Below are 22,074 nucleotides of genomic sequence, written 5' to 3' on the forward strand. Positions count from 1 at the left end.
ATCAAACTAATATGTGAAAAGGATGGAATCTGCAATTATAACAAAACAGTGCCATGACAGACGGTTCGCTTTCATGGAGGGAACAAGCATATTAAATCGCCCTCCACCTTACCTTAAGCCTCAAGGTAATGTCCAATCCAGCCACACTAAGCCGGATTAATGAACGCGACCCCCTGTCAATGCCCCCTGTAGACTCCTCAACGCGTGCAATTGACACTCATTCACCCATTCAACTAATTATTCATCTCTCTGGGTTTGGGTTTCGAGAGACAACAACCCGACAATCGAGGGCACTCGTATCTGTTGTACAAACCCGTCGTATATAATACCTTTATCTTGCTGTCTGGTATTTCAGTTTGTTTGGTTTCCTCGACCTCTTCGGCGCATTTCGCTCCTATTTTCTGCCGATTTTTCACCTTTATTAATCTGTCCACACGCGTCTCTGGCTGGGTCGACAACCCCGTGTTTCCCTCTCCCGTCTCATTTATTACCTACAAAGGTGCTCTCCACAGCAACATCAGCACGAATTGCAGTCCTCACCTACTACCTTATCTTCCTTTCTCTTCCCCCTTTTTTTGGTGTCCATCAGCGACTCCTCTTGTGCAGGATGGTAGCAGTTGCTGGCTACTTATAGAGAGGGGCAATTCTGGTAAAAACCTTTGGCAGTTCGCCTTCCTTAACAGTACGGGCAGTTGTACCTTGCCTTAGAGTTTGAGGCAAAGTCATCAGCCGCAACCATGGCCTCTCATCATCTCGTCGCCATCGTCGCAGGAAAACCTGACACCATCGACTTGACAGGAGACAGTGATTCAGACTACGAACCACATCCTCTGGGGCCTCTGAACCGCAACAACACTACTACAGCGCGCTTCACCCCCAATTTTTCTATTGCAACTGAGCGCCCATCATCAACTAACGCGCCCGTCAGCCCGCCCAGGTTGAATAGATCTACAAGCTCTATCGCTGCCACCCAGGACAAACAACCCTCCGCCTCTGCTGAGCCGCCACGCCCAGCATCTTCAGTACTCAAACTGAGCCAGAAGGTGACCACGATAACGGCTAATTCTGATGACGTCCAAAGTATGGCAAAGCTGTCTAGTGTTACAGCCTCCAACTTGGCATCTCGTCAGGTGACGCCCACGCCTGAAAAAGACGATTCAAACTCAACGCAACAGAGTAAACCAGCATCTCCTAAATATCAAACGCCTAAAAAGCAGGAATGGGATGTCGCTGCTGTGGTCGAGAAGCTGACACAGTTTCGCCAAGATATCAAGGATGGACATAGTCGCATGACCTCTTATATCATCGAGTCCACCAAGCCTAATGAACGTCGTGTTATGACAGGCAAAAGCCTCTTCGCCGGACTTATCAACAAACCTGTCCCGTCCAAGAAGGGAGAAACGATGAGAATCAAATCCAAAGTACCTTGGGTCCCAAATGAGTCCAAGAGAATTTTGCTAATATTCTCAACAGGAACACACGAAGCTTAAGAACAACAAACGTGAGGATCACTACAGCATCGTACGCATCCAGACAGATGAAGAGCGTGTTCCCAGATACCGCTTTCATCACGTGGAAATCAAAAAGAATATTCTTACTCCCAACACAATGCTAACCTTTGTACCCCACTTGAGGGATCTTGAGACCTCGGAGGAGTACAAATATAATGTTTGGTTGCAAGAATTGGAGGATATTGACCGTAAATCTGGTTTCAAGCCCATGAGTCGCGAGGAGAAAGTGCGCATAGCAGTGCGCTCCGAATTTGCATCGACTGTCTTGTTATATCTCGGCACCTGGCTCGACAAGCTCTCAATACCTGGCTGTAACAGGTCAGCTCTTATTCGCTTCATGGCAAGTCAAGAACCGGACGACGCGATCACGCCCCGACAAAAATCAGACATTCTCAACTCACATCGCCCTGCCGAGTCCACCACACCACCCGAGGCAAACAAAGCCGCCTACCTGTTCACGGAGGCATTCCGCCTTGTCTTTCACCAGGACCAACCCCCAACCAAGCAGATTGAGCTCCGCGATGTCTTGCTTTTGGATGAGTCAGTCGACAGCATCATGGAAACCAAGCCCACAGCCAAGGATGGCTCCAGTACACAGCACGAAAACGAGCATGATGCTGTCGAGTATTGGCTGGGAACTTATTCAATTCTTGGTTGCCTTATCTGCTTCAGTCATTCCTGTGAGCACGGCGAGTACGATGCCCAGAATTGCAAGCGCACCCTTTCGATTCTTCCTCGTCTTTCGGATACTCTGAAGCGGCGACGTCGCCTCCCCTACAGTGCAGCTGATAAGGTTAATGGCAACGGCCCCTTATCCCCACTCTGCAAACGTAACTGCTATCGAAGCTCGCCCCGGCCTGTTGCGGCCTCAATCCAGAGGCTCTGGGATGAAGAGGATCATTTTATCCTACGATCTACGGTTGCGACCGCCGACCGCAGCAAGGTCACGAAAGATCCCTTCTGCTTGGTTGCCCAGCTCCTTGACCGGGATTGCAGCGACGTATTTAATGAATATCAAAAGCTGAATGTGTCCATGCCTCCAGTAGAGCCAGCTAACAAATTTCAAATTCGGACGGTCAACTGGTATGATCGTTTCAAAAAGACTCTCATCGGCGACTGGGAATCCCATACCAAAACCCACGAACATCAAAAACGCGAACTCTCCGAACCTTGTAATCATGAAGGGCCTTGTACCTCGGAAAGTTGTATTTGCGTTCAGCATGGTGTACTCTGCGAGAAGTTCTGCGGCTGTACGGTGGAAAACTGCGCATACAAATTCACAGGCTGTGCCTGCCACTCGCAAGGCAAAACTTGCCTCTCAAAAGGAAAGGAAAGGCCATGTATCTGTGTGCAGCTGAACCGCGAATGCGATCCAGATGTTTGTGGTCGATGTGGGGTGGTTGAGAGAGCCGATCCTGAAAATGCTGATGATGAAGTTCTTCATTCTACCGGCTGTCAAAACTGCTCGCTGCAGCGGGGCCAGGCGAAGAGCCTCGCTCTGGGGGAGAGTCAACTTGAGGGAGTCGGGTATGGGTTATTCACTATCGAGGATATTTCACAGGACGATTTCATCATCGAATATGTAGGTGAACTGATCACCCACGACGAAGGAGTGCGACGAGAAGCCAGACGTGGCGACGTGTTCGACGAAGAATCAAACATTTCGTACGTCTTTACTCTGCTAGACAACGAAGGTATTTGGGTGGACGCTGCGACATATGGTAATTTGAGTCGCTACATCAACCACGCATCAGAAAGCGACAAGCGCGGATGCAACATTACACCACGAATCCTTTACGTCAATGGCGAATACCGCATCAAGTTTACAGCCATGCGTGACATCAAAGCTGGAGAGGAATTGTTCTTCAATTATGGTGAAAACTTCCCCAACCTGACAAAGAAGCTGCTCGACCATAAGGTGGGAGGGAAGTCTGACCAGGGTAAAAAACGATCGCGACGGCCCAACGGAGAAGGGGTCGCAAGGAAGAATCCAAAAACGGATAAGAAGAAGCCCGGAAAGGGAAAGAAGCGTACTCAAGCAGCTCTCGATGAAGACGATATGATGGCGGATACGCTTGGTTTCGCTCCAAAGCCTCTCCGTAAGCGTAAGAAGGGCCCATTTGAGGAGGACTCAGAAGAAGAAGAGTATCACCCGACTGGAACCGATGCCTCTATCATGGAAACACCTTCAGATGGAGATTCGGATTTTGGAAATTCAGCAGCAAGACTGCGAAAACGAGCGCGACAAGATGGCAAGGGAGCAGCGTCGAGTCATAATGGCAAACCGCGAGGAGATCTAAAGACACGCGGCAAAAGAGGAGGTGCCAGACCAGGGAGTGGTCGTCCGAGAAAGTATCCACGAAAGCTGACTTCGGCTCCGATGTTGGAGCATCCTTCAGCTTCAGAATCGCAAGATCGAGAGGATCCAGAAGAACGCCAGATTGTGGCTGCAGACACCATCGTGCCGGCTGCACTACAACGGCCACAGCCAGTGGAAATCAACGACAGCATGGAATATATCACTTTTTCAGAAGAACGCACTGAAGAATCCAGGCTGCTCCAGAGCCAACTAGAGGAGGACAACGATGACGACGACGATGAAGACCAAGACGTGATTGTGCGGTCGCGCGTGGATCGAGGTGTCAGAAACCGGCGCCCGACAGCCAAGTTGAGAGATGACGGAGACTGGTTAGGCGGGAGTCAATAATATAGAGGGCTTCCAAGGTAGTTTGGCTTCATTGTAAGATAATGGGGACATCACACACATGCAGTCTTGCACAAACTAGGATGGAAATTTCTGGGTTTGGGTGAAAGGCTTGGTATTAGTTGGGAGACAGTTGTTGTAGTATTACAGAATATATGAGTCTTTAGAGACGCAACTGGCTTTGGTGTTTCTTGTTCCTAAATTTACCTAAGGCTCTATGATAGAGAGAGGTCCTAAGTTTTGTTGCATCCCCTTGCGAATCAAGCCGCCGGGGCTGACGCATAAGCCTGCTTTCCACCGACCGGTAAACAATTCTTCATTCACAATGTTTTGGCTTTTTAAGACAGCTTTATGAAAGAATATCCACCTCTCAATAGGTAAGGTAGTTATGTCTTCATAATTCAGTAAATACATCTCCACAGGGGAGGGAAGAAAGCTCAGGACCTTGACACTGAGCGATGAAAATATTTAGGTAAACCTAGCCTAAACTTGTTAGACTCTTTGCTCAGTTTATTTTGACATCCTATATCGGAGTACTATGTTTTCTTGCTCCCTGCGGTGCCACTTAGGCCACTAAATCCTGCAGCTTCAGTGATGATGCCCCACATCCCACCATTAGCGTCCAGTAGGCTCCAGCCACAAGCGATGACGTTGTCGATTCGAAAGTGGGAATGGAAGGAACAAGCCAGGTAGGTGCACGACAGCTTTCCCAGCTCTGCCAGGTTCAGGTCCAAACTGACCACCTTTGTCATTCTTCCTCTTTTCACTTTACATACAAATACGAAGACCATCGCAACCGGAAGCTTTCCCCCCTTTTTCATAACACACCAGCACTCTACGACTAGACCTCTCTCTCACTCTCTCTTTTGAGCTTCTCAATCTTCCTCTATTTCACTTTTTGTCTACCCCTCGTCACCGCCGTCACAATGACGCTCTACTATACTCTCGTGCGTTGCTTGTGCCTTTATTGGAGCTTCAATCACCTAGCCAATGGAGTTTCTAACTGTTTCAATTAGGTCTTTATGCTTCTCGTCTTCGAGATGGCGCTTTTCATGCTCCTGATCGTCCCCATGCCCTTCAACGTTAAGCGCAAGATCTTCACGTGCGTCAAACATGAAGTTGAGGCGTCTTTACCGTGTGGCTAACGAAACACACAGCTTCATCTCCGAGAACCCCGTTGTCGCGAAGATTCAATACTGGATGAAGATCACCTTTGTCTTTATCCTAATTCTCTTTATCGACAGTGTCAACCGTGTCTACCGCGTTCAGCTCGAGCTCGCCGCTGCCTCCGAACAGTCCAAGCAGGGAGGAGGGTATGTTACCCCAAGCAACCACGGTATAGCACGTGGGCACATCACTAACTTAATTACAGTGCTGCCGTTATGGGTCACGAGCGCCTCGAAGTCCAAGCCCGCAAGTTCTACTCCCAACGCAATATGTACCTTTGCGGCTTCACCCTCTTCCTTTCACTCATCCTTAACCGCACCTACGTTATGATCCTCGAGGTGATGCGAATGGAGGACAAGGTCCGCGCTTACGAGGGTACTAAGAGCGATACCAAGGAGGCCGAGAAGCTTGCTGTTGCCGGTAAGCCCGGTGAGCTTGCCCGTCTCCGAAAGGAGCTTGAGCAGAAGGATCAGGACCTCAAGACCCTGAAGAAGCAGAGCGAGCAGCTCCACAAGAGCTACGATGAGCTTAGCGACAAGTACGCTGCTACGCAAAAAACTGGCGAGTCCAGAAAGGGCATCTAAGGCGTTCGTGTTCTATATCGCTCCAAAGGAAAACGGTGTCCGCCTACCCAAGGACATCGGCACGTGATCTATTGTCGACATGTCTGGGCGGAAGGAAAGAGACTGGGTCTGAGCCTGTTAGGGCACATACAAACAGCAACAGACCTGGAGCTAGATGAAGTGCAAGATGTAAAATAGCGTTATAACGGTTACTGGGTTAAGCACCGGCGCAAAGTTGGCGATCGGACGTGGACAGGACGATCGACCATTTGAGATTGTATTAGGAATTTCTTTACGTATAGAATCGTGATGTTGGATGATGGGTGCCTTGGTGTACGTCCAGACAATCGCCATGGTGTCGCATGCAAATTGCTATATCACTATTCAAATACCATGCCGTTCTCGATTCCATGTGATATGTCCGACCAAATAACTTAGAAATTCGCATTGCATTCTGCCTTGTTCGAAAAACGAGTGTATCAGTAGGTCCCATCATACTTTTCTGGAAACAATACACCATTGGCCATTTCCAATACTGCATACTCAAGGTCATCTTGAGCTTCATCCTCATCCCAGGGCAATAGCCCCATTGCACGCATGCCGTCTAAACCGCCTGCCTCACCAACCTCTCGAACAGCCTGCTCTCCTCCTACATTGACATCGCCCGTAGGGGCTCCGGTAAAGTCAGGGCCGGCTTCCCCATGCAGAAAACCTTTGCGCTGATGAGCAAGATATAGGGCATTTGTCTGAGTTAATGGACAGGCTGGAAGATACATGATCGTTGTAGGGGGGATGTCTGGGCGGCGGAGACGGTCAAGGGCGTAGACGGTATCGCAATGCCAGACAAGGTAATCACCAGGGTCAAGTTTTGGTATGGGAATCATGCTCCGATGAAGCTGTAGATGTGGATGTAATGCATCATTGAGCTCCTGTGGGTAAGACGGCAATGCACCTTGAATCACAGACGAAGGTGGCTCTTCAAGGATCCAGTTCCCTGGTGTAAGAAAGTCTGGGCTTGCCGGTGAGGATTCTTTAGGCACGAAAAAGGGGCGCAGAAGAAGATATGCAGTTGTGAGTCGAATCATGGGACACAAGAGAAGGGTGCCATGGCCAAAAGGAACTTCACTTAAAGCGACCCAGCCCTGAAACATGCGGAAGACGCTGCATGAGCCGTCCCCATTGTATAAATCGCTTGTCACTTTTAGTCGAGTGCTGCTTTCCCATGGATCCCAGTCCTCCCAACGACCATCCCAAATGCGTTGATAAGTCGCTGCTGAACCATAGCCATCCGGCTCCCAACGCTCCACGCTTCCTCCATCAACATATACACTGAGGGAGCATGTCTCATCCTCAGGTCTCCTGACCCTCATGCGGTCGGCATAGCTGATAGGGAAATTGGGGCTCACAAGCGCTTCCGGGTCAGACGAGTGCCATAGGTTCATTAGGAAACGTTGAGTATAGAGAATGTTCGGATGGGCTCGAGACTTGATCTGCCCAGGAGACCAGTAAATCCCGTAAAGATGCGGATCATGGGTGGGCAATCGTTGCGCCTGAAGGTCCCCTAAGTGAGCGTCGGTATCTGCCTTCCATTTCGTAGCCAGATCATGAGGAACTACATTCCGAACGACAGCGATACCTCGTTCCTTTAGTCTTGAAGAAAAGTCGTCTGCGACTGAAGAGTTTTTGAGATCGTTAAAATCGATAGATGGGTAGATACTCGAACCGGCTTTGGCGATGATATCAATTTCAGTGTTTAACTTGACAAGCAGTCTTATCCAGGAACTTTTGATCTGAGACTCTTTACCCTCGACCAAATCTCTTTTGATTCGGGCAAATCGAGTAGGGAGAGGTATGGGCTCGGTAATCTGAGCAAACATACTACTTGATGGGCCATGCCGGTGGCCTTTTGGAGCCATGGTGGGAACTTTTGAGAAGTTGATTGTGGGTATTGGAAATGATAGATAAAATTGAGCTATCCTAGACCGCCCGCACCAGTTGTATCAGATATATATACTGGAGTAAATGTGGCAATCGACGGACACTACTGGAACAGCAAAGGTAATAGCTCAAGCATCTTCTCCGAGGAAGGGGAACCTGACATTCTGGGTGCCAGTGCGGCGTATGGTCGTTTTATAACCACGTTTACATGGTCCGTAAACGTGTCTGAACGCTGCGCGTGACTGTCCACGGCCTCTTTGAGCGTTAAGTCATTGATTTCATCGTGAGGAATTGTCGTCATGCGGAATTTCTTCGGATGGGAGCTTGGTATTCTTCGGATACACACGCTATACGGGCCGGATACCCGGTCCTCTGAGGCTGTCGTTTTGATGGCCTATGGTGAGTTGCGGTGTGTTATCAAAGCGATTAGCTGTAATGTATAACCGTTTGGTCTTACAGCTTGGAACCATGGACCTAGTGTGCATACGATTTGAAGGGCGGCATTGAATTGTGAGCATCATTCTTTGCACTTTTGCAAAATCCGTGCAGAGTAGTTTTGTGGTTTTGTGGCCGTGAGTCGGGTCGTTTTGTTTTCCCCTGCGACTGAAGCACTAGATCTTGACCCGTTTGGATCGACGAAGTGGCGGCTGTTCATGGTTTGCATCCTGTTCTACTTCGGCATTTGAATTAACCTTCCTCTTCTTCTCCTTCTTCGCTGCCTTGGGCGCTGTAATCTGCCTGGCCTCCTTCGGTGGTGCCACATCATGGGATTGATCCGGTTGAGCCGGTTGCTTCATCAAGACATAGGCCACTTTCTCCACGTCACTTGCTTGCACGTCGAGTCTGTTCCGCAGATCGTCGACTTTGGAGCATAGCATACGGTACTCTTTGGCGTTATACTTGATAGGGCCCTGCTTCCCATTGCAACATAGCCACCAGAAAGCCTCATCGGCAAAGAAGATGACCCGTGTCGGATCATGAACAGCCAAAAGCAAGGATGCAGTTGCAGGACCAATACCTCGAAGCTTTGTCAATACACCCAAGGCGGCTTCTATGTCGGCATCCTTTTTGTAAGCGTCAAGAGCTTGCTTTACAGTTTCCTGAGCATCGTTTGCATCATTGGATGATACCAGATTCATAAGAGTTGGTCTGAATTTCCCATGGCGTCTGATCTTCATTAGTAAATGGCTCCAGCTTTGACCTCATGCAGCTGTACGATTCTGGCACATGTGGGTGAACTTGGACTCACAACTTCCACTCCACGAGGTTCTTGATGTCGTCTAGCTTCATTGGGCGACTTTTCGCGCTAGAATTGAAGGCATCCAATGCATCGTTGTATCGATAATTGTCCAGTTCTTGCAGCGTTCTCTGGCCACCCTTGGCTATTGGTTGATATTGGTTAGCCGCTATTCGTATGAAGTGGCATCCTTTGGTGTCTTTTTTATTCACTTACCACCTTTTCCATCTGATACGTTTCTAATAAGAGCCGGGTATTGCTCGAGAACTCGCATGAACTCTTCAAGGTTGATTTTGTTGGCAGAGGTAATGCTTGAAGCGGATGCCATAGTGCTGATATAATTTGACACAGTGATAAGATCTCCTTTTATAAGAAAGAACGGAACGAGAGACTTGAAAACGCCTTGTCTCCAGCTTGCGATTTTCAATGATAGGCTGAGGCAGAAGAGTCAAGTGTTACGAAAGACGAGCATAGAAATTGAGGAGAAGATGCGAAGTTGAAGTGTCTTGGAGAGACGCGACGCGATGGAAGGAGACTGTTCAATTCGCACGGTGCATGATCGTGGCTGCTAATATCCGTGCAAGAGAACTTAGGTAAGGTAGGTAGGTAGGCACTTGTCCGTTTGCTTCACCTCCTTATTAATTCTACAAAACCATTTTATTTTCAAAGACAACGTTGAATTCATTCCCCAGATATAAGACTATACCTGTGGTGAGAAGCCTTGATTGGTTTATTCAATGATAGAAAATACACCTTTAGCCCCTCAGGCAATCCAGTTGTTATCCTCAACCTCACCAACCAGTTTCCACAGCTTATCAAAGACATTGTTTGGATCATACTGCTTCTTCAACCCCCTCAAGCGCTTCGAGTTTGAACCAAACGCTTCTTCAGCCGAGATGGCGTCAGTGCTCACATAGTTCAGATAGTGACCAATGCCATCTGACAAGGCCTTGTCGTCATATCCAAGCTCGCGGATCGACTTCTGGAATCCACGGTTGAACTGTCGAATTTTGGTATCAAGACTCTCATCCATCCACTTGTAGTTGATACCAACATTGTAGTAGTTACCTCGTGAGTTGAAGGATGTTGACTCGACAGGGATCGTCTTAATAGTTTTCTGAGGAATGCACTCTATCATGACAACAGAGCCCTCGGTACCCGGGGTGTCCTCTACAAATTCCGTGAATTTATCACGGATTGATTCAGCGGTGGAGAGCTCCATGGGAAGAGTGAAGTTGGCGCCGCCAAACAGGTATCTGCTGCCCTTTGCAAAGACCTCATCTGCGCCCTGGTTGATCATAGGATATGGCATAGGCCCAACTTGCTTCATCAATGCCTCGAGCTCTAATATAGGAGCGAAATATTTTTGGCCTTCTTCCTCTGGATTAGGCCCAACCTGGGCCATTTGAACCAGGACAACGAGGGGTCTGGGTGCATTGGGATCTGGGCCAGGAGGAGCATAAGTGTAGCCTGTCAGGAAGATTTGCGTGCCGTCGTTTGTCTCTCCCCAGTGGTTCAGAAACTTGATCACTGCAGGCAGAGCCGTGGGAGGGAGGAAAGCCATACCGCCCCAGATGTCGCCTTGTGGGAATACCTTGCTGGTGAATTGGGTAACCACGCCAAAGCTGCTTCCGGCGCCTCGGAGAGCCCAAAAGAGATCTGCGTTCTCGGCGGAGGATGCGGTCACGATGCTTCCATCGGCTAGAACGACTTGGCATGAAAGCAAGACGTCGATGGCCAGACCGTGAATACCAGACAAGATGCCATAGCCGCCATGCAGGATTAGGCCTCCGACACCAGTATGGCTGACAGTTCCGCCAACGGTAGCTAGGCCTTTAGGCCATAGTGCCTCGTCGATGTCTTTCCATAAGCAACCACCTCCGAAAGAGACTGTGTTTGCCTCGGTGTCCACCGAGACATCACGCATAAGAGAGAGGTCCAGGACCATGCCCTCAGGTGACGGAGCGCAAGAAGTTTGCGAGGTACTATGGCCACCTCCTTTGACATTGAATTTAATGCCATTGGATGTTGCAAACTTGACGACCTCACTAACTTCTTCAGCAGTTCTGGGTTGGGCTACTGCGGCCTATGAATTGATTAGCTGGTAGCTGGGGAGCCATGACGGTTTGACATACAGCAGGCTTGACACAGGTAAGACTCCATCGTTTGAGGCTCTCCTCGAATCCCTCGTCTCCAGGAAGTAGAAGACGTCCCTGAACCAGCTTGTTGCGCAAAGACGAGAACTTGGTTTGGGTCATATTTGGTTACTGGAAGAGCGATTGTTCTCAATAATGATGTTTGTGCATATTCTATCGTGCTTTGTAGCAGCCTTATATACTATTGTACAGGGTCGGTTGGCCGACATCAAGAGTCGCCGTCTCACCTCAGCACCAACTACGCGTATAGCGTTGCATACCAATATGGATTCTATACCTTACTCTGTTTGGATGGGCAGACGAGCTATCAAATTGGATGCGGAGTTGTTGGTGTGAAGCTGAAAGAACGGGCGTTTAGGCTGTGCTGTATAGCGCCATTGGCTGTACGTGGCGTCGTACATGGCGGACAATGGATATGTAGGTGAGAGCCTGTAGCCTCAAGCTTCTTGATTTGATAAACCTGATTTGAAACATTGTACATAATATAATGTGTTGTTGGCGATCCTTCTGATCCTCGTTGCCATGAATGTCAGCAGCAAAGCAGAAGTTCCCTGCTTAGCTGCACTAGCTAGGTAGGCAATACTCTCGAACTGAAGCAAGTAGTCTAAAGCATGACATTGATTTCTATCTAAGCGGCATTCTCGCAATTGATAGGGCTTAGGCCAGCCAGAGGTCAGCTCAATACGATCGACGAGAACCTACACTAGCTCAAGGCACAGCACAGTAGCTCTCCTTAGGATTCCCCACTACTCAGCAAGATTCGGGGAAGTGAATAAGCTAGCTTACCGAGAGTTGAGGCTCGTATGGGTCATTTCGAAGCTTTTGCCAGTTAGTTATGGTTTGGTAGGGGGCGCTGACAGTGATGTTGAGGGTGAGTGGTGCAAGGTGTTCAGAGCTACCAAAAGTGGTTATGCACTTGGAGGCTATGTAGTATTCAGCTGTAACTTAGTAAAAGTGTATTTTATGACATTTGACCATATTGGATGACTCTGAGACGGCGGTGACACCAACTCTGTAACATAAATAGATACAGTTTCTGCCTCGGCTCTGTAGAGTGAAGGGGATGCAATGAAACTTAGGATCTCTATACCAAGTGACAAAAAGCCTTGGGTAAATTTAGGTAAACTTGATATAATTTAGTATAGATTTGGAGGATCTTAGATTAAGTATTTTTAGCACCCTGATCCAACATCAGAAGCCTTGTTATACCTAGGGAGAGTGTAGACTCTGTCAATCACCGTTGATGCCAATCCCTGGATGGAACGGTCGAGACCTTGAGAGCGGGTAGATAACGGCCTGTCCGAAAAGGGCGATAGCTAAGAAAAAAAGAGAGAAAAAAGTGACCCCTCCGTTTTCCGTTTTCACGGGTTTTCTTCTGCATAATCGCATCCAATCCAATCCATCCTCTTAATTCTTACTCACTCACTTACACCTTTTTGCACTTTCACCACCGCCAAGTCTATACCGAATTCTCCTAGTCTACGTAACGCAACACACCCTCTCATCTTCCTAACAACCAGTCCAAATCGCAAATATGGGTAACGTAAGCTTAAGAGGATTCAGATGCCATCATTAACGACACCTTGTGCTGACATGAAGGTTTCCCAGGGTGCCAAGGCTCAACAGAAGCGCGAGCGCAATGCTAAGGACAAGAACACCGCCAAGTCGCAACTCAAGGTGGTGAGTTTACAGACTATACTCTAGAATTTCTGGTATCTTTTGCTAACATGACCAAATAGAACGAGAAGGCTTGTGATATTCAGTGCCAGATCTGCAAATCTACGTTCCTCAAGACCACAAAGGCCCCTGCGTATGTCCACCAAAATACCCACCGATCTCCTCTGTTTCTTCTCCATATCATCCTAACTAATATTTCCTCTCCAGTCTGAAAGAGCATGCCGAGAACAAGCACAGCAAGACCATTGCCGACTGCTTCCCCAACGTCCAAGTCGCATAGGCCGTAACACACGAGGTGTTGACGTGATGGTATCGTACGAGAAGAGAAAAGTCAAGAAGAAAACTACTGGAAAAATGTGAAATGTTTAGCGAAGCGAGGCGTACTGTGGCGTGATGGCCTAGACGAGAATGGGGAGACGAGACAAGACGAGACGAGACGAGACGAGACGAGACGAGATCAAGGGACTCATGATGGATATAAATTTTACACGGCTCTTTTTTGCACATTCTTGCCATTCCTCTGTGTTTGTCATCCACTACCGGTACCTAATGAGCCTCTACAGCCTTTGGGGGCGCTTCTACGACTGGTGCCGCAGCCCCCTTCTGCTGCTTCGCCTTTGCCTGTTCCTCACGGATGCTAGCCAGAATATCAGGATACCAGCGCTCTCCAACATCAGGGTGACTCTTGACCCGATTTCGCAATGTTGCCTCACCGAGCGTCTTTGAAGCACCGCCAGCTCGGAAAGTAAACTCGACATCATCAACACGTCCGCCATTGCGCTCCACGATCTTGCGACGCTGCTCCCTTACTTCCTCTGGCACAAGACCAACGCCAACTTTCTCCAGGTCTTCGAACTCAGCGCTCATGCGCACGCCTTGGAAGAAGGGAATGGAGAAGCGTGCACCTGAGCCGGCGGCGGGGGAGAGAACACGATGTGTGGTAGAGACGCAGACGCCTTGTGTGAGTGCCTCCAACCCTTGGCCGATAGCAACGACAAGGGTTCCAGCAATTGGCTGACAATCGATCCAATCTCCTCGAATGTTCTGTACTTGAAGACCCTTGTGCGATGTCGCCTGGAGGAGATAGCTTGTAAGCATGCTGTCTTTGTGAGGACCTACACCCTGGCCCTGCACGTTTCCTTCGATGCCGAGTTCCTTTGCATCAGGATACTTGACAATCTTGAGCTTGTGTTGCTGATCTTGATCAAAGTACTTGTTAAAGGCGTCGCTGGGAAGTTCAATGGCTTCGGCGATGAGAGACGTAAACTGAATTGAGATCTTGCCCATGCGTTCCATGTAGTCGGTATACACTTTGCGGAACTCGGGCAACGAGTCCTCGGATGGCCATTGATTGGGTGCCAACAGGTTACGATATAGAGGAGCATCGGGCCCAGGGATAGGATGCTCTGTTGAGAGATCAATTTGTTCACGATGATCAATCTCGCCAGCTGTGATCTCCGCTGAAAGACGAGAGTAGCCTAGGAAAGAGGGCGCATTCTTCATCTCAATCTTGAGTCTGATTGAGTTAGCGAACCATCAGATCATGGTAATGTCACTCATCGCCACTCACTTCTCTTCCTCGGGAATGTCAAAGAAACCCTTTCCAAGTTCAATGATCTTTTGAAACAACTCATCTGAGATGCCAACATTCTTGAGATACAAGAAGCCAACCTCCATCAATGCATGGCGAAGTTCCTTTAGGAACTGAGGCTTAGTAGCAGGATCCTGAGCCGCAGCTAGGTCCAGAATTGGAATAGATGTGAACGACATTTCTATATGCCAAGTTGGACAAGCAAAGGAGGTAGTAAAAAGACTTAATGCTGTAACTTGTTGATAAATAACTTGGTATCTTTCACTCCCAAGGTTGTTATAGGTAGCCAAGTCAATAGATCAACTGACTGATTACCCATCACCGTCTTGTGCCATGGCGCGATTGGTCCACCCGAATACACCTTTTTCTCCTCTTCTCCTTCGTCTCCAAGTCAAGCCCCGTCCCCGCATCTGCAACCGATTCCCGAGAGATGCCGGGCTATTTTGGCGATTGCCTCTCCTTTCAATCACGCCGATGTCGGCCATACTCCAGATGCATATACAAACTGAGTGAATACCTAGTTAGTATTCTAGACTTGCTCAACGCCGGGCGCTGCGATCATCTAACTGCCCAAGACCCCATGCGACTAGACCATGACTGCCTAGTTTGATTTATACATGCTCCTTTGTAACAAAAAAACATTCTAGCTTTTTTAACACGCCTTATTATATACCAATTTCTTCCTCTCATGATGCTGAAAGAGGCTTTGTCGCGAGGAGGCCCGTAACCTTATAAAACAAATCCTCGATCGGAGGTGCAGCAAATGCTGGTGCAGCGTCAAAGATGTCTGCCAGATGTTGTTGTTGAATCACGCTTGGGTGAGAGTCATCATCTTCCATCTCCACATCTTCGGGCTCAGTCACAGGCTCGGCCTCGGCATCGTCAATATCGCTTGCCATATCCTCATCCTCATCGATGAGGCCAGCCTCGCTGCCATTAACATCAATGCCCTCGAGGCGGAGGTCTTCAAGCGGCTGGACGGTTGCAAGAGATGAAGGGTCTGATCCCTCAGCAACCACCCACACTTGAGCAGCATCATCCAGGGCGATGAAACCACTTGTCTCAGGAGCAGAAACCAAGCTGACGATCCTTTGAGGCGTGCTACGCACCAACAGGGGCTCGATATCCTCTGGCTGGAAAACTGCAATAAGAGAACCCTCATTAGCTGGCAGAGCTAGGGCAAAGTGACCGGAAGTGTGATCAACAGCCAGCTGAAGAAGAGTATTGGCCTTGGACTGTGGTATCACAACACCATATCGTAGCTCATCACTGACAACATCATAAACGCGCAATTCATCTGACAGGATGATGACGAAAGGCGAAAGGGCACGGATAGATCGCAATTGACCTTTCCATTGGCCTTCGAGGGTCTTAACCACATCGCCTGACGCAGCATCAATCAAGTAGATTACGCCAGAGCCAGCTGTTCCGAAAGCAACGAAGAGAGTTGAGCCATCTTCCGAGAAGGCGATGCTTCCTTGGGGCTCTTGAGCAACACCAGACTCGAGGAGGTCGATCACGCTGTCTTGAGAAATACCATCGCCCACAGCAATAATCTGAGAGCAGCTCCAAGTGAAGACCTCGCGACCGTTAGGCCCCTTCACTACAACACCATTCTGAGATCTTGTCTTGGGCCGCCACAATCGGACATTGCCGTCGGTACCAATGGTTGCGAAGCATGTCGAGACAGGGTTCGAGGCTAGGTCGAGAACTGCCTCGTTACGATTTGTAGCATGAGGAGCATTAATCCTGGAGACAAGTGCAATCTGCTCCTCACCTTCTTGTGCTTCCCAGAACTTGAGATACACCTCTCGTCGCTCCTGAATGAACTGGTCCTTGGCATCGCTGATAACGTTGTCTACATCTCGTTGTGATGGCTCCCAGGTGTCAACACTAGCAAGCCACGCTCCGTCAGCTGAGAAAGCTAGGTGAGTAATGACGGGTTCTTCGATAGGGTGGCCCTTGTTCGTAATGTTGACATCTGTTGGCTGTGTGCGAGCCAAAGCCTGCTTGGAGACGCTTCGGAAAGTCTCGAGATCGAAGGTCTGAAGCAAAGGTGCAGAGAACCCTCCTGACATAGTAGCCTGCCGGCCATTGCCCACACAGACATGTAATCTCGGCTGATCAGTAGGGCTAATGGCAGCTGGGATCGGTCGCTGGACGCTCGCAGGTGTTGTCCATGTTCGCTGAACGAGAAGATCCTTGGGTGTAGTGACGTTGATGGCGGCCGACTGGATGCCAGCGACGTATGCTGTAGGCTTCATCTCAGCGGTCGAAATGACCATGACTGAGTTATCGTCGAGGTGAACAACATATGAGGAGCCATTGGCAGAAATTACGATGTTCTCCACGCTGCCAGAAAGATGGGGAAGAAAATCCTTCTTTCCTGTGTCCATTTGCCATAGAACGAGAGAATTCTCAGAACCTCCTGAAATTACATAATTACCTGCGATATGTCAGTATAATCCTCGAAATTCTATGTGCAGTGTAGAGCTTCTTACCATCGCGCGACCACTTCAGGGCGTGCACCGCTCTACGGTGCCAATGAAAGTTTTGCGCTTGAATAGGCTCTTTATCAGATCCTGACTTTGCAAGCGCCTGGCTTCGAGCAAGCGCGTCATGGTAGAGGTAGATTGAACCACGGGCACCACCAACAATGATATCCAGAACAGGAGCAGCAGCTTCCTGTCGCGATTTCTTTCCACTCGTCACTGGTCTTGGATACACTCTCAGATCAAGGGCGCTGGCCAAATCGGGAATATCGAAGGTATAAATCTCGTAATCCAAAGAAGCCAAATTATCGAATTGTCGCTGTGATGGAACGCCAAAGAAAAGACGGTCGTTGACGGCGCCAACCACATGGCCATCTTCACTTGTCTCGAGCAACTGCAGGCCATTGCCGGGCTTCTTCATAACGAAGAGAACCTTGTGCTCAGACTCCGTTGTTGAGGCTGGATATGCGACAACCTCAATTCGGCCCGGTTTATCTGATTCTGCTACAAAGATGATCTCCTGGACTCTGCCAGCCACCTTTTTCGTAACGAGGGCCATGGCAGTTGCAGTCTTGGATTGGGTCTGGAAGAATTCGGGGGTCTTGGAGGTTGTCCAATCGACTTCACAGACGCGGCCATCAGAGGTGGCCACCCAGACGATATTGGAGTTTTGCTTTGCTTGTCTCATAGCGACGATATGCGCGGCTGCTGCAGTCTTGTCGTCGGAGGGTTCGGCCGTAGTGATAGGGATTCGTCGGACAAGGAGTGAGTCGACCGCCGAGTACACCTGGATAGATGTGTTGTATGCAATAATGAGGAATCTATGAAGGTTAGCTAGGCCAGTGCTAGCATGGATTGAGACTTACTGCTCATTTTCTGTCAATACGGGATCGATATCAAGCATCCTGCCACCCATGGGCTTCGAAACACGCCATCCTGCCTCTGTATCGTCGAACTGGCGAGTAATCTCAATCTCCCGAGTTCCAGCCTCTGCCAAAGCTCCAGAGATACCGTTCACCTCAGCAACTACGCCATTGCCGCTTTCGTTCTCGAGCTTAATTCCATTGATTTTGTTCGCCTTTCGCTCAGCTCTTAGCCTCTTGGTTCTCGAATCGTTTTCCGTCACATCGCGTTTGCGCTTCTTGGTCGGGTCGTTTTTTGTTCGGGGGCTCTTGTGGCCGGCCATTTTCGCCACCTTCTTCTCTCTGCACGAGATCAATTTCTTGTGCTTGCGACGGTTTTTTAACAACTGGTCGACGGAGAGAGAAGTAACGAAGTTGTCCTGCTGGATACGCTTCTACTGGGTAAAGGTTCGCAGAAATTTTGGTCCCGCTTGCGAAAAAAGTTGCTGATAAGATAAGCGCTCCGTCGGAAAAATAACGGAGCTAGAATTTATTTTCATAGTCCTACTACAACGCCAAACTATCGCAAGCTTTCTTTGTAACGTGCCTCCTGCTCTTGTCGCAATTCTTTTGGACGCATCCGACGAACCCGCGCGCTCACAATATTACATCAAAATGATTATTCCCATCCGCTGCTTTTCCTGTGGAAAGGTAGGATCTTCAGCCGCGATATGCGCCTGACACTAATCACTAACTTGGAACGCAGGTCACTGGTGACCTCTGGGAGCGCTACCTTCAACTGATCGCAGATCCCCGCAAGACCGATGGGTAAGCTGGCTCCTGTTTCTCTATACGTTTGGAAATCTAATGAGTGTAGCGATGCTATGGACGAGCTCGGTCTGAAGCGATACTGCTGCCGCCGCATGATCATGACCCACGTTGACCTTATCGAGAAGCTTCTCAAGTACGACACGACCATCCAGATATCATTGCATACGCGATTTCTAACTCTCTTTAGGTACACTCCTGATGGACGAAGCGAGAAGAAGCAGAACCTCGGCGTTCAGTACTCATAGAAAGCGTCGTGGCAAAGAAGGAGCGAAAGAATGGTTGTGCATGGTTTGGCGTTAAGGGAATCTTGCCGAAATATGTCACTTTGACGGCGCAAGGAAGGCAATGAATTGATCAGTTTCAAACACGAGAGCACGGGTCCTCATAATCTACCGTGTCCTATACAGACACTTTCGAGACTGTCAAGATATTGATCCGTGTTTTCACTTGAACCTTCCCCACTAACCTTACTCATGCTTCCCTCCAAAAGAAACGGTTAGTTCTTGGTAGGCCCTTTGTCCTGTATGTATTTCCTTCTGGGAGGAGGCCCTTGTACACTCGTTAGAGAGCATGAAAACTTCTGACATGAGCAGGGTGCTAAAATAACCCGGCCTAACAATGGCTTGCTAAGATAAGGTATACTAAACTAACCTATTTCTTTTCGCTACTCAAGATAGAGGTCTTAGGCTTCTCTTGCCTCTTCAGGAAATTATGCCATTAAGTGCTGGGATTTAATCCTCAGACTACAACTGCAACACTCCCATCCTTGTTGCTTGGGCCTGTGCGCAAAAGGCGGTGGATGTCAAGTTGCGGCGAGGAACAACGAGCAGGAATCAGGAGATGGCCCATGTTGTTGGACAGCATGCCAACATCTATAGGAAGCCAGAAGAGGCTAGTTAAACTGGCACGCATATTCTCGGTCTCACCTGATTAGCAAGGTGCTGGAATTGAGTTTTTTTTGTTTGCCTCTACGGTCTGGCCTCACTTGAAGATCTCGAAAATTCACTCAAATGTGTTGGTTGTCCTCGAATTCTTGTGCTTGCAGAAGGAAGTGGGCGATTGCATCGAGCCAACAGTCTCTTGCAAGGCCAACGAGTATGACAACACATCCGGATGTTGGTTGAAGCTCTCATATCTCTGGGGTCTATACCTGTTCTATTATAGCAGGGTTACCCTCATGCTGTCGATCCTGTAACTTATTGCCCTAGTGCTTGACAACGGTATAAGGGGATGCGACGCTTCCGCTTTACATCGTGATACCTTTCTACCAGGGCTAAAGTGAGTCCGGTTTCCCTTCTGAAGCGACAATAAGGCTATCTTAATATATGGGTGCGAAGCAAAGAAAAGCTTGTCACAAAGAAACTCAAGAATTTGGCTAGCCTTTTACTACGTATCTGAATGACAAGGGTGGGAATAACTCTCTAGTATATTAGCATGAGAGTTACCTCTATTCAAGTCGATTATTCGAGTTCCGACTCTTCCACCACCTTAACGGTAGTAACAATTATATGCAAGCCAGTCACCATGCTTGAGTCTCACAACGTGTGGCTTGGACCTGGCTTCCAAAAGATCGGGATTTTCTGAAGGCCAATGCACTAGCGGGTGATCTCTCTTTGAGGCCCGTCATAAATTTCCAATCTTGGCTGTCGTTAAGTCGCTCGACCTATTCAGTACCTCGAGCCGCCCTGCTATCAGCGGCGTGGATATCCCATAGTCATGGAGCAGACAATGAAAATAGGACAAAGAGGCGTTGGTTCGGAAGAGCCCGTCTAGTGGGTGGCTGTTCGGGCCGCAAGTTCATGGGTAACGATGTATTCATGGATAGATGTGCTGTGGTGTATTAAAGACAATTAAGGATACTTCAAGCAGTAGGAAACTCCTATGCACCACACCCAATTGACTTGGTTGTGTAGTAACAAGCTTGGCCAATAACCGCGCTTTTCTTTTTCTTATGTTGATCGACCAACATGATCTTGATCCTCGACAGGCAGCATAGACGGACTGGTTACCGCAAGTGGAAAGATTGAGTCATCGAGTTGTACAACACGATAAACAAACAACCTCGAGCCAAAGAGAAGAGTGTCAAAGTGTCAAAGGTCTAGTCAGGCTGGCGCTTATGCACTGCATTCTGTGCTTCCCTCGGTGGCTTTTTCGTGCATACTCGGAAGTCCACTTCGGGCTCAAAGCTCTTGTCATGTTGTTTAGTAAATCTATTCCATAGATTAAAAGCACATCTTCATATGTTGTGTATTGGGGATGTACGTAGCCCTCCTTGTTGGGTCGCATCTGCACATTCTGACCTCTGCAGTGGTGGACCGCCGGATATGTTCCGGAAGGGGTAAATCCACACCGCAACCCTGCTCTTGGGTTCGAAAAAAGAATCGAGAAAGATCCCCGGCTCAGTAGGAGCACAAAGCTTGTACATACCATTCAGAATCTTGAGGTGAACTCGTGGAGCTGTCAAGGGTACATCAGCATCTAAGGTATTCAACAAGGGCTGGGAGTCCCCGCACCGGCTGGATGGATTGGCGATCGTTAATAGAATTCCGAGAATCTGTCTAGCGCTGTGATAACTAAACAACGCAACAGGCGTTGGGTTGTCACCACGCTAAATTGGCTACTAGGATTCAGACCCCAGACGATGCCGTCTGTTATGCCATGGGTTGTAGCAAACAATACAGTCTCTGGTCTCGTAGTCATTCTTCTTCCTGTAAACCTAGCTGAGGGTTCAGTCCGGAAAGAGTGTTGGAAACTTCCTCTTAGTTTGTATGAGCTCGCGGGCTAACTGTGTTGGTCTGATTATAAGCGAATGGATTTGTAATGTTCTCTGAATGAGAACAGAATCCATCTATGGTGTTAGTTCTCTGACAGTCGTAAACAAGAAAGACCTGAAGATGATTGTTTGTTATGTGTCCTTGTCCGTTCTCCATACCTTGAAGTTACCAGACAGTGAGTGAGTGATAGGCTCTAGAGGCCATGGCGATTAGAGTTGAAAATCCAGGGGGGGTAGAGATTGACTAGAGGGCCCAGCTCAAGCATACTCTAGTATTTGTTCGAATCTTATGTTGTTACTTCGCCAAACTGTTGGCATCTGGACATTCCTGAACTGCCTGCTACAAGAGTCATGTTCCAGAGCAAGCGAACTGTGCGTCACAAAGGACATACGTACTGCAAACTCGGGTGGTGGGGCCACCGGCTCGTTTTAGCGTTGCCAAAGCCGCCGTGACCAGACTGCTGGGTTCGCCGGGTTCTGAGGTTTGGGATGTTGATTGGCTTGTTCTACATCCTGATCGTACCCCTGCGAGCCCAGGGCGTTTAGAAGCACCGTCGTGAAGGCCTGGCATTATGGTCATTGACTTTTGGGG

At 48.8% G+C, this 22,074-nt stretch overlaps 9 protein-coding genes across 9 annotated transcripts; 4 read left to right on the forward strand and 5 right to left on the reverse strand.

Moving 5' to 3' along the window:
- Positions 1 to 737: 737 nt before the first annotated feature.
- FSUBG_3220 (polycomb group MEDEA) lies at positions 738 to 4,218 on the forward strand (the record flags this gene model as incomplete). Its single annotated transcript, XM_036681078.1, has 2 exons — positions 738 to 1,421; positions 1,474 to 4,218. The coding sequence occupies 2 exons, from the start codon at positions 738 to 740 to the stop codon at positions 4,216 to 4,218; spliced, it is 3,429 nt and encodes a 1,142-aa protein (XP_036541181.1).
- A 923-nt stretch (positions 4,219 to 5,141) lies between these two features.
- Positions 5,142 to 5,966, forward strand: FSUBG_3221 (endoplasmic reticulum transmembrane; the record flags this gene model as incomplete). The annotated part of the gene is made up of 4 exons (XM_036681079.1): positions 5,142 to 5,162; positions 5,232 to 5,317; positions 5,373 to 5,528; positions 5,588 to 5,966. The coding sequence occupies 4 exons, from the start codon at positions 5,142 to 5,144 to the stop codon at positions 5,964 to 5,966; spliced, it is 642 nt and encodes a 213-aa protein (XP_036541182.1).
- A 458-nt stretch (positions 5,967 to 6,424) lies between these two features.
- On the reverse strand, positions 6,425 to 7,861 carry FSUBG_3222 (DUF1479 domain protein; the record flags this gene model as incomplete). Its single annotated transcript, XM_036681080.1, has 1 exon — positions 6,425 to 7,861. One exon carries the CDS (start codon positions 7,859 to 7,861, stop codon positions 6,425 to 6,427), a length of 1,437 nt encoding a protein of 478 aa, XP_036541183.1.
- A 633-nt stretch (positions 7,862 to 8,494) lies between these two features.
- Positions 8,495 to 9,448, reverse strand: FSUBG_3223 (uncharacterized protein; the record flags this gene model as incomplete). The annotated part of the gene is made up of 3 exons (XM_036681081.1): positions 8,495 to 9,050; positions 9,133 to 9,289; positions 9,337 to 9,448. The coding sequence occupies 3 exons, from the start codon at positions 9,446 to 9,448 to the stop codon at positions 8,495 to 8,497; spliced, it is 825 nt and encodes a 274-aa protein (XP_036541184.1).
- Positions 9,449 to 9,883: 435 nt separating this feature from the next.
- FSUBG_3224 (6-hydroxy-D-nicotine oxidase) lies at positions 9,884 to 11,378 on the reverse strand (the record flags this gene model as incomplete). Its single annotated transcript, XM_036681082.1, has 2 exons — positions 9,884 to 11,206; positions 11,256 to 11,378. The coding sequence occupies 2 exons, from the start codon at positions 11,376 to 11,378 to the stop codon at positions 9,884 to 9,886; spliced, it is 1,446 nt and encodes a 481-aa protein (XP_036541185.1).
- A 1,432-nt stretch (positions 11,379 to 12,810) lies between these two features.
- On the forward strand, positions 12,811 to 13,233 carry FSUBG_3225 (zinc-binding domain protein; the record flags this gene model as incomplete). Its single annotated transcript, XM_036681083.1, has 4 exons — positions 12,811 to 12,819; positions 12,876 to 12,956; positions 13,016 to 13,086; positions 13,161 to 13,233. 4 exons carry the CDS (start codon positions 12,811 to 12,813, stop codon positions 13,231 to 13,233), a joined length of 234 nt encoding a protein of 77 aa, XP_036541186.1.
- A 266-nt stretch (positions 13,234 to 13,499) lies between these two features.
- FSUBG_3226 (flavonol synthase) lies at positions 13,500 to 14,723 on the reverse strand (the record flags this gene model as incomplete). The annotated part of the gene is made up of 2 exons (XM_036681084.1): positions 13,500 to 14,469; positions 14,524 to 14,723. 2 exons carry the CDS (start codon positions 14,721 to 14,723, stop codon positions 13,500 to 13,502), a joined length of 1,170 nt encoding a protein of 389 aa, XP_036541187.1.
- Positions 14,724 to 15,230: 507 nt separating this feature from the next.
- On the reverse strand, positions 15,231 to 18,222 carry FSUBG_3227 (small nucleolar ribonucleoprotein; the record flags this gene model as incomplete). The annotated part of the gene is made up of 3 exons (XM_036681085.1): positions 15,231 to 16,990; positions 17,046 to 17,857; positions 17,903 to 18,222. The coding sequence occupies 3 exons, from the start codon at positions 18,220 to 18,222 to the stop codon at positions 15,231 to 15,233; spliced, it is 2,892 nt and encodes a 963-aa protein (XP_036541188.1).
- Positions 18,223 to 18,553: 331 nt separating this feature from the next.
- FSUBG_3228 (DNA-directed RNA polymerase I II and III subunit RPABC5) lies at positions 18,554 to 18,954 on the forward strand (the record flags this gene model as incomplete). Its single annotated transcript, XM_036681086.1, has 4 exons — positions 18,554 to 18,589; positions 18,645 to 18,706; positions 18,756 to 18,842; positions 18,897 to 18,954. The coding sequence occupies 4 exons, from the start codon at positions 18,554 to 18,556 to the stop codon at positions 18,952 to 18,954; spliced, it is 243 nt and encodes an 80-aa protein (XP_036541189.1).
- Between the last annotated feature and the right edge of the window lie 3,120 nt (positions 18,955 to 22,074).

Source organism: Fusarium subglutinans (assembly GCF_013396075.1).
Source record: "Fusarium subglutinans strain NRRL 66333 chromosome Unknown NRRL66333_c0000028, whole genome shotgun sequence".
Classification (NCBI taxonomy): domain Eukaryota; kingdom Fungi; phylum Ascomycota; class Sordariomycetes; order Hypocreales; family Nectriaceae; genus Fusarium; species Fusarium subglutinans.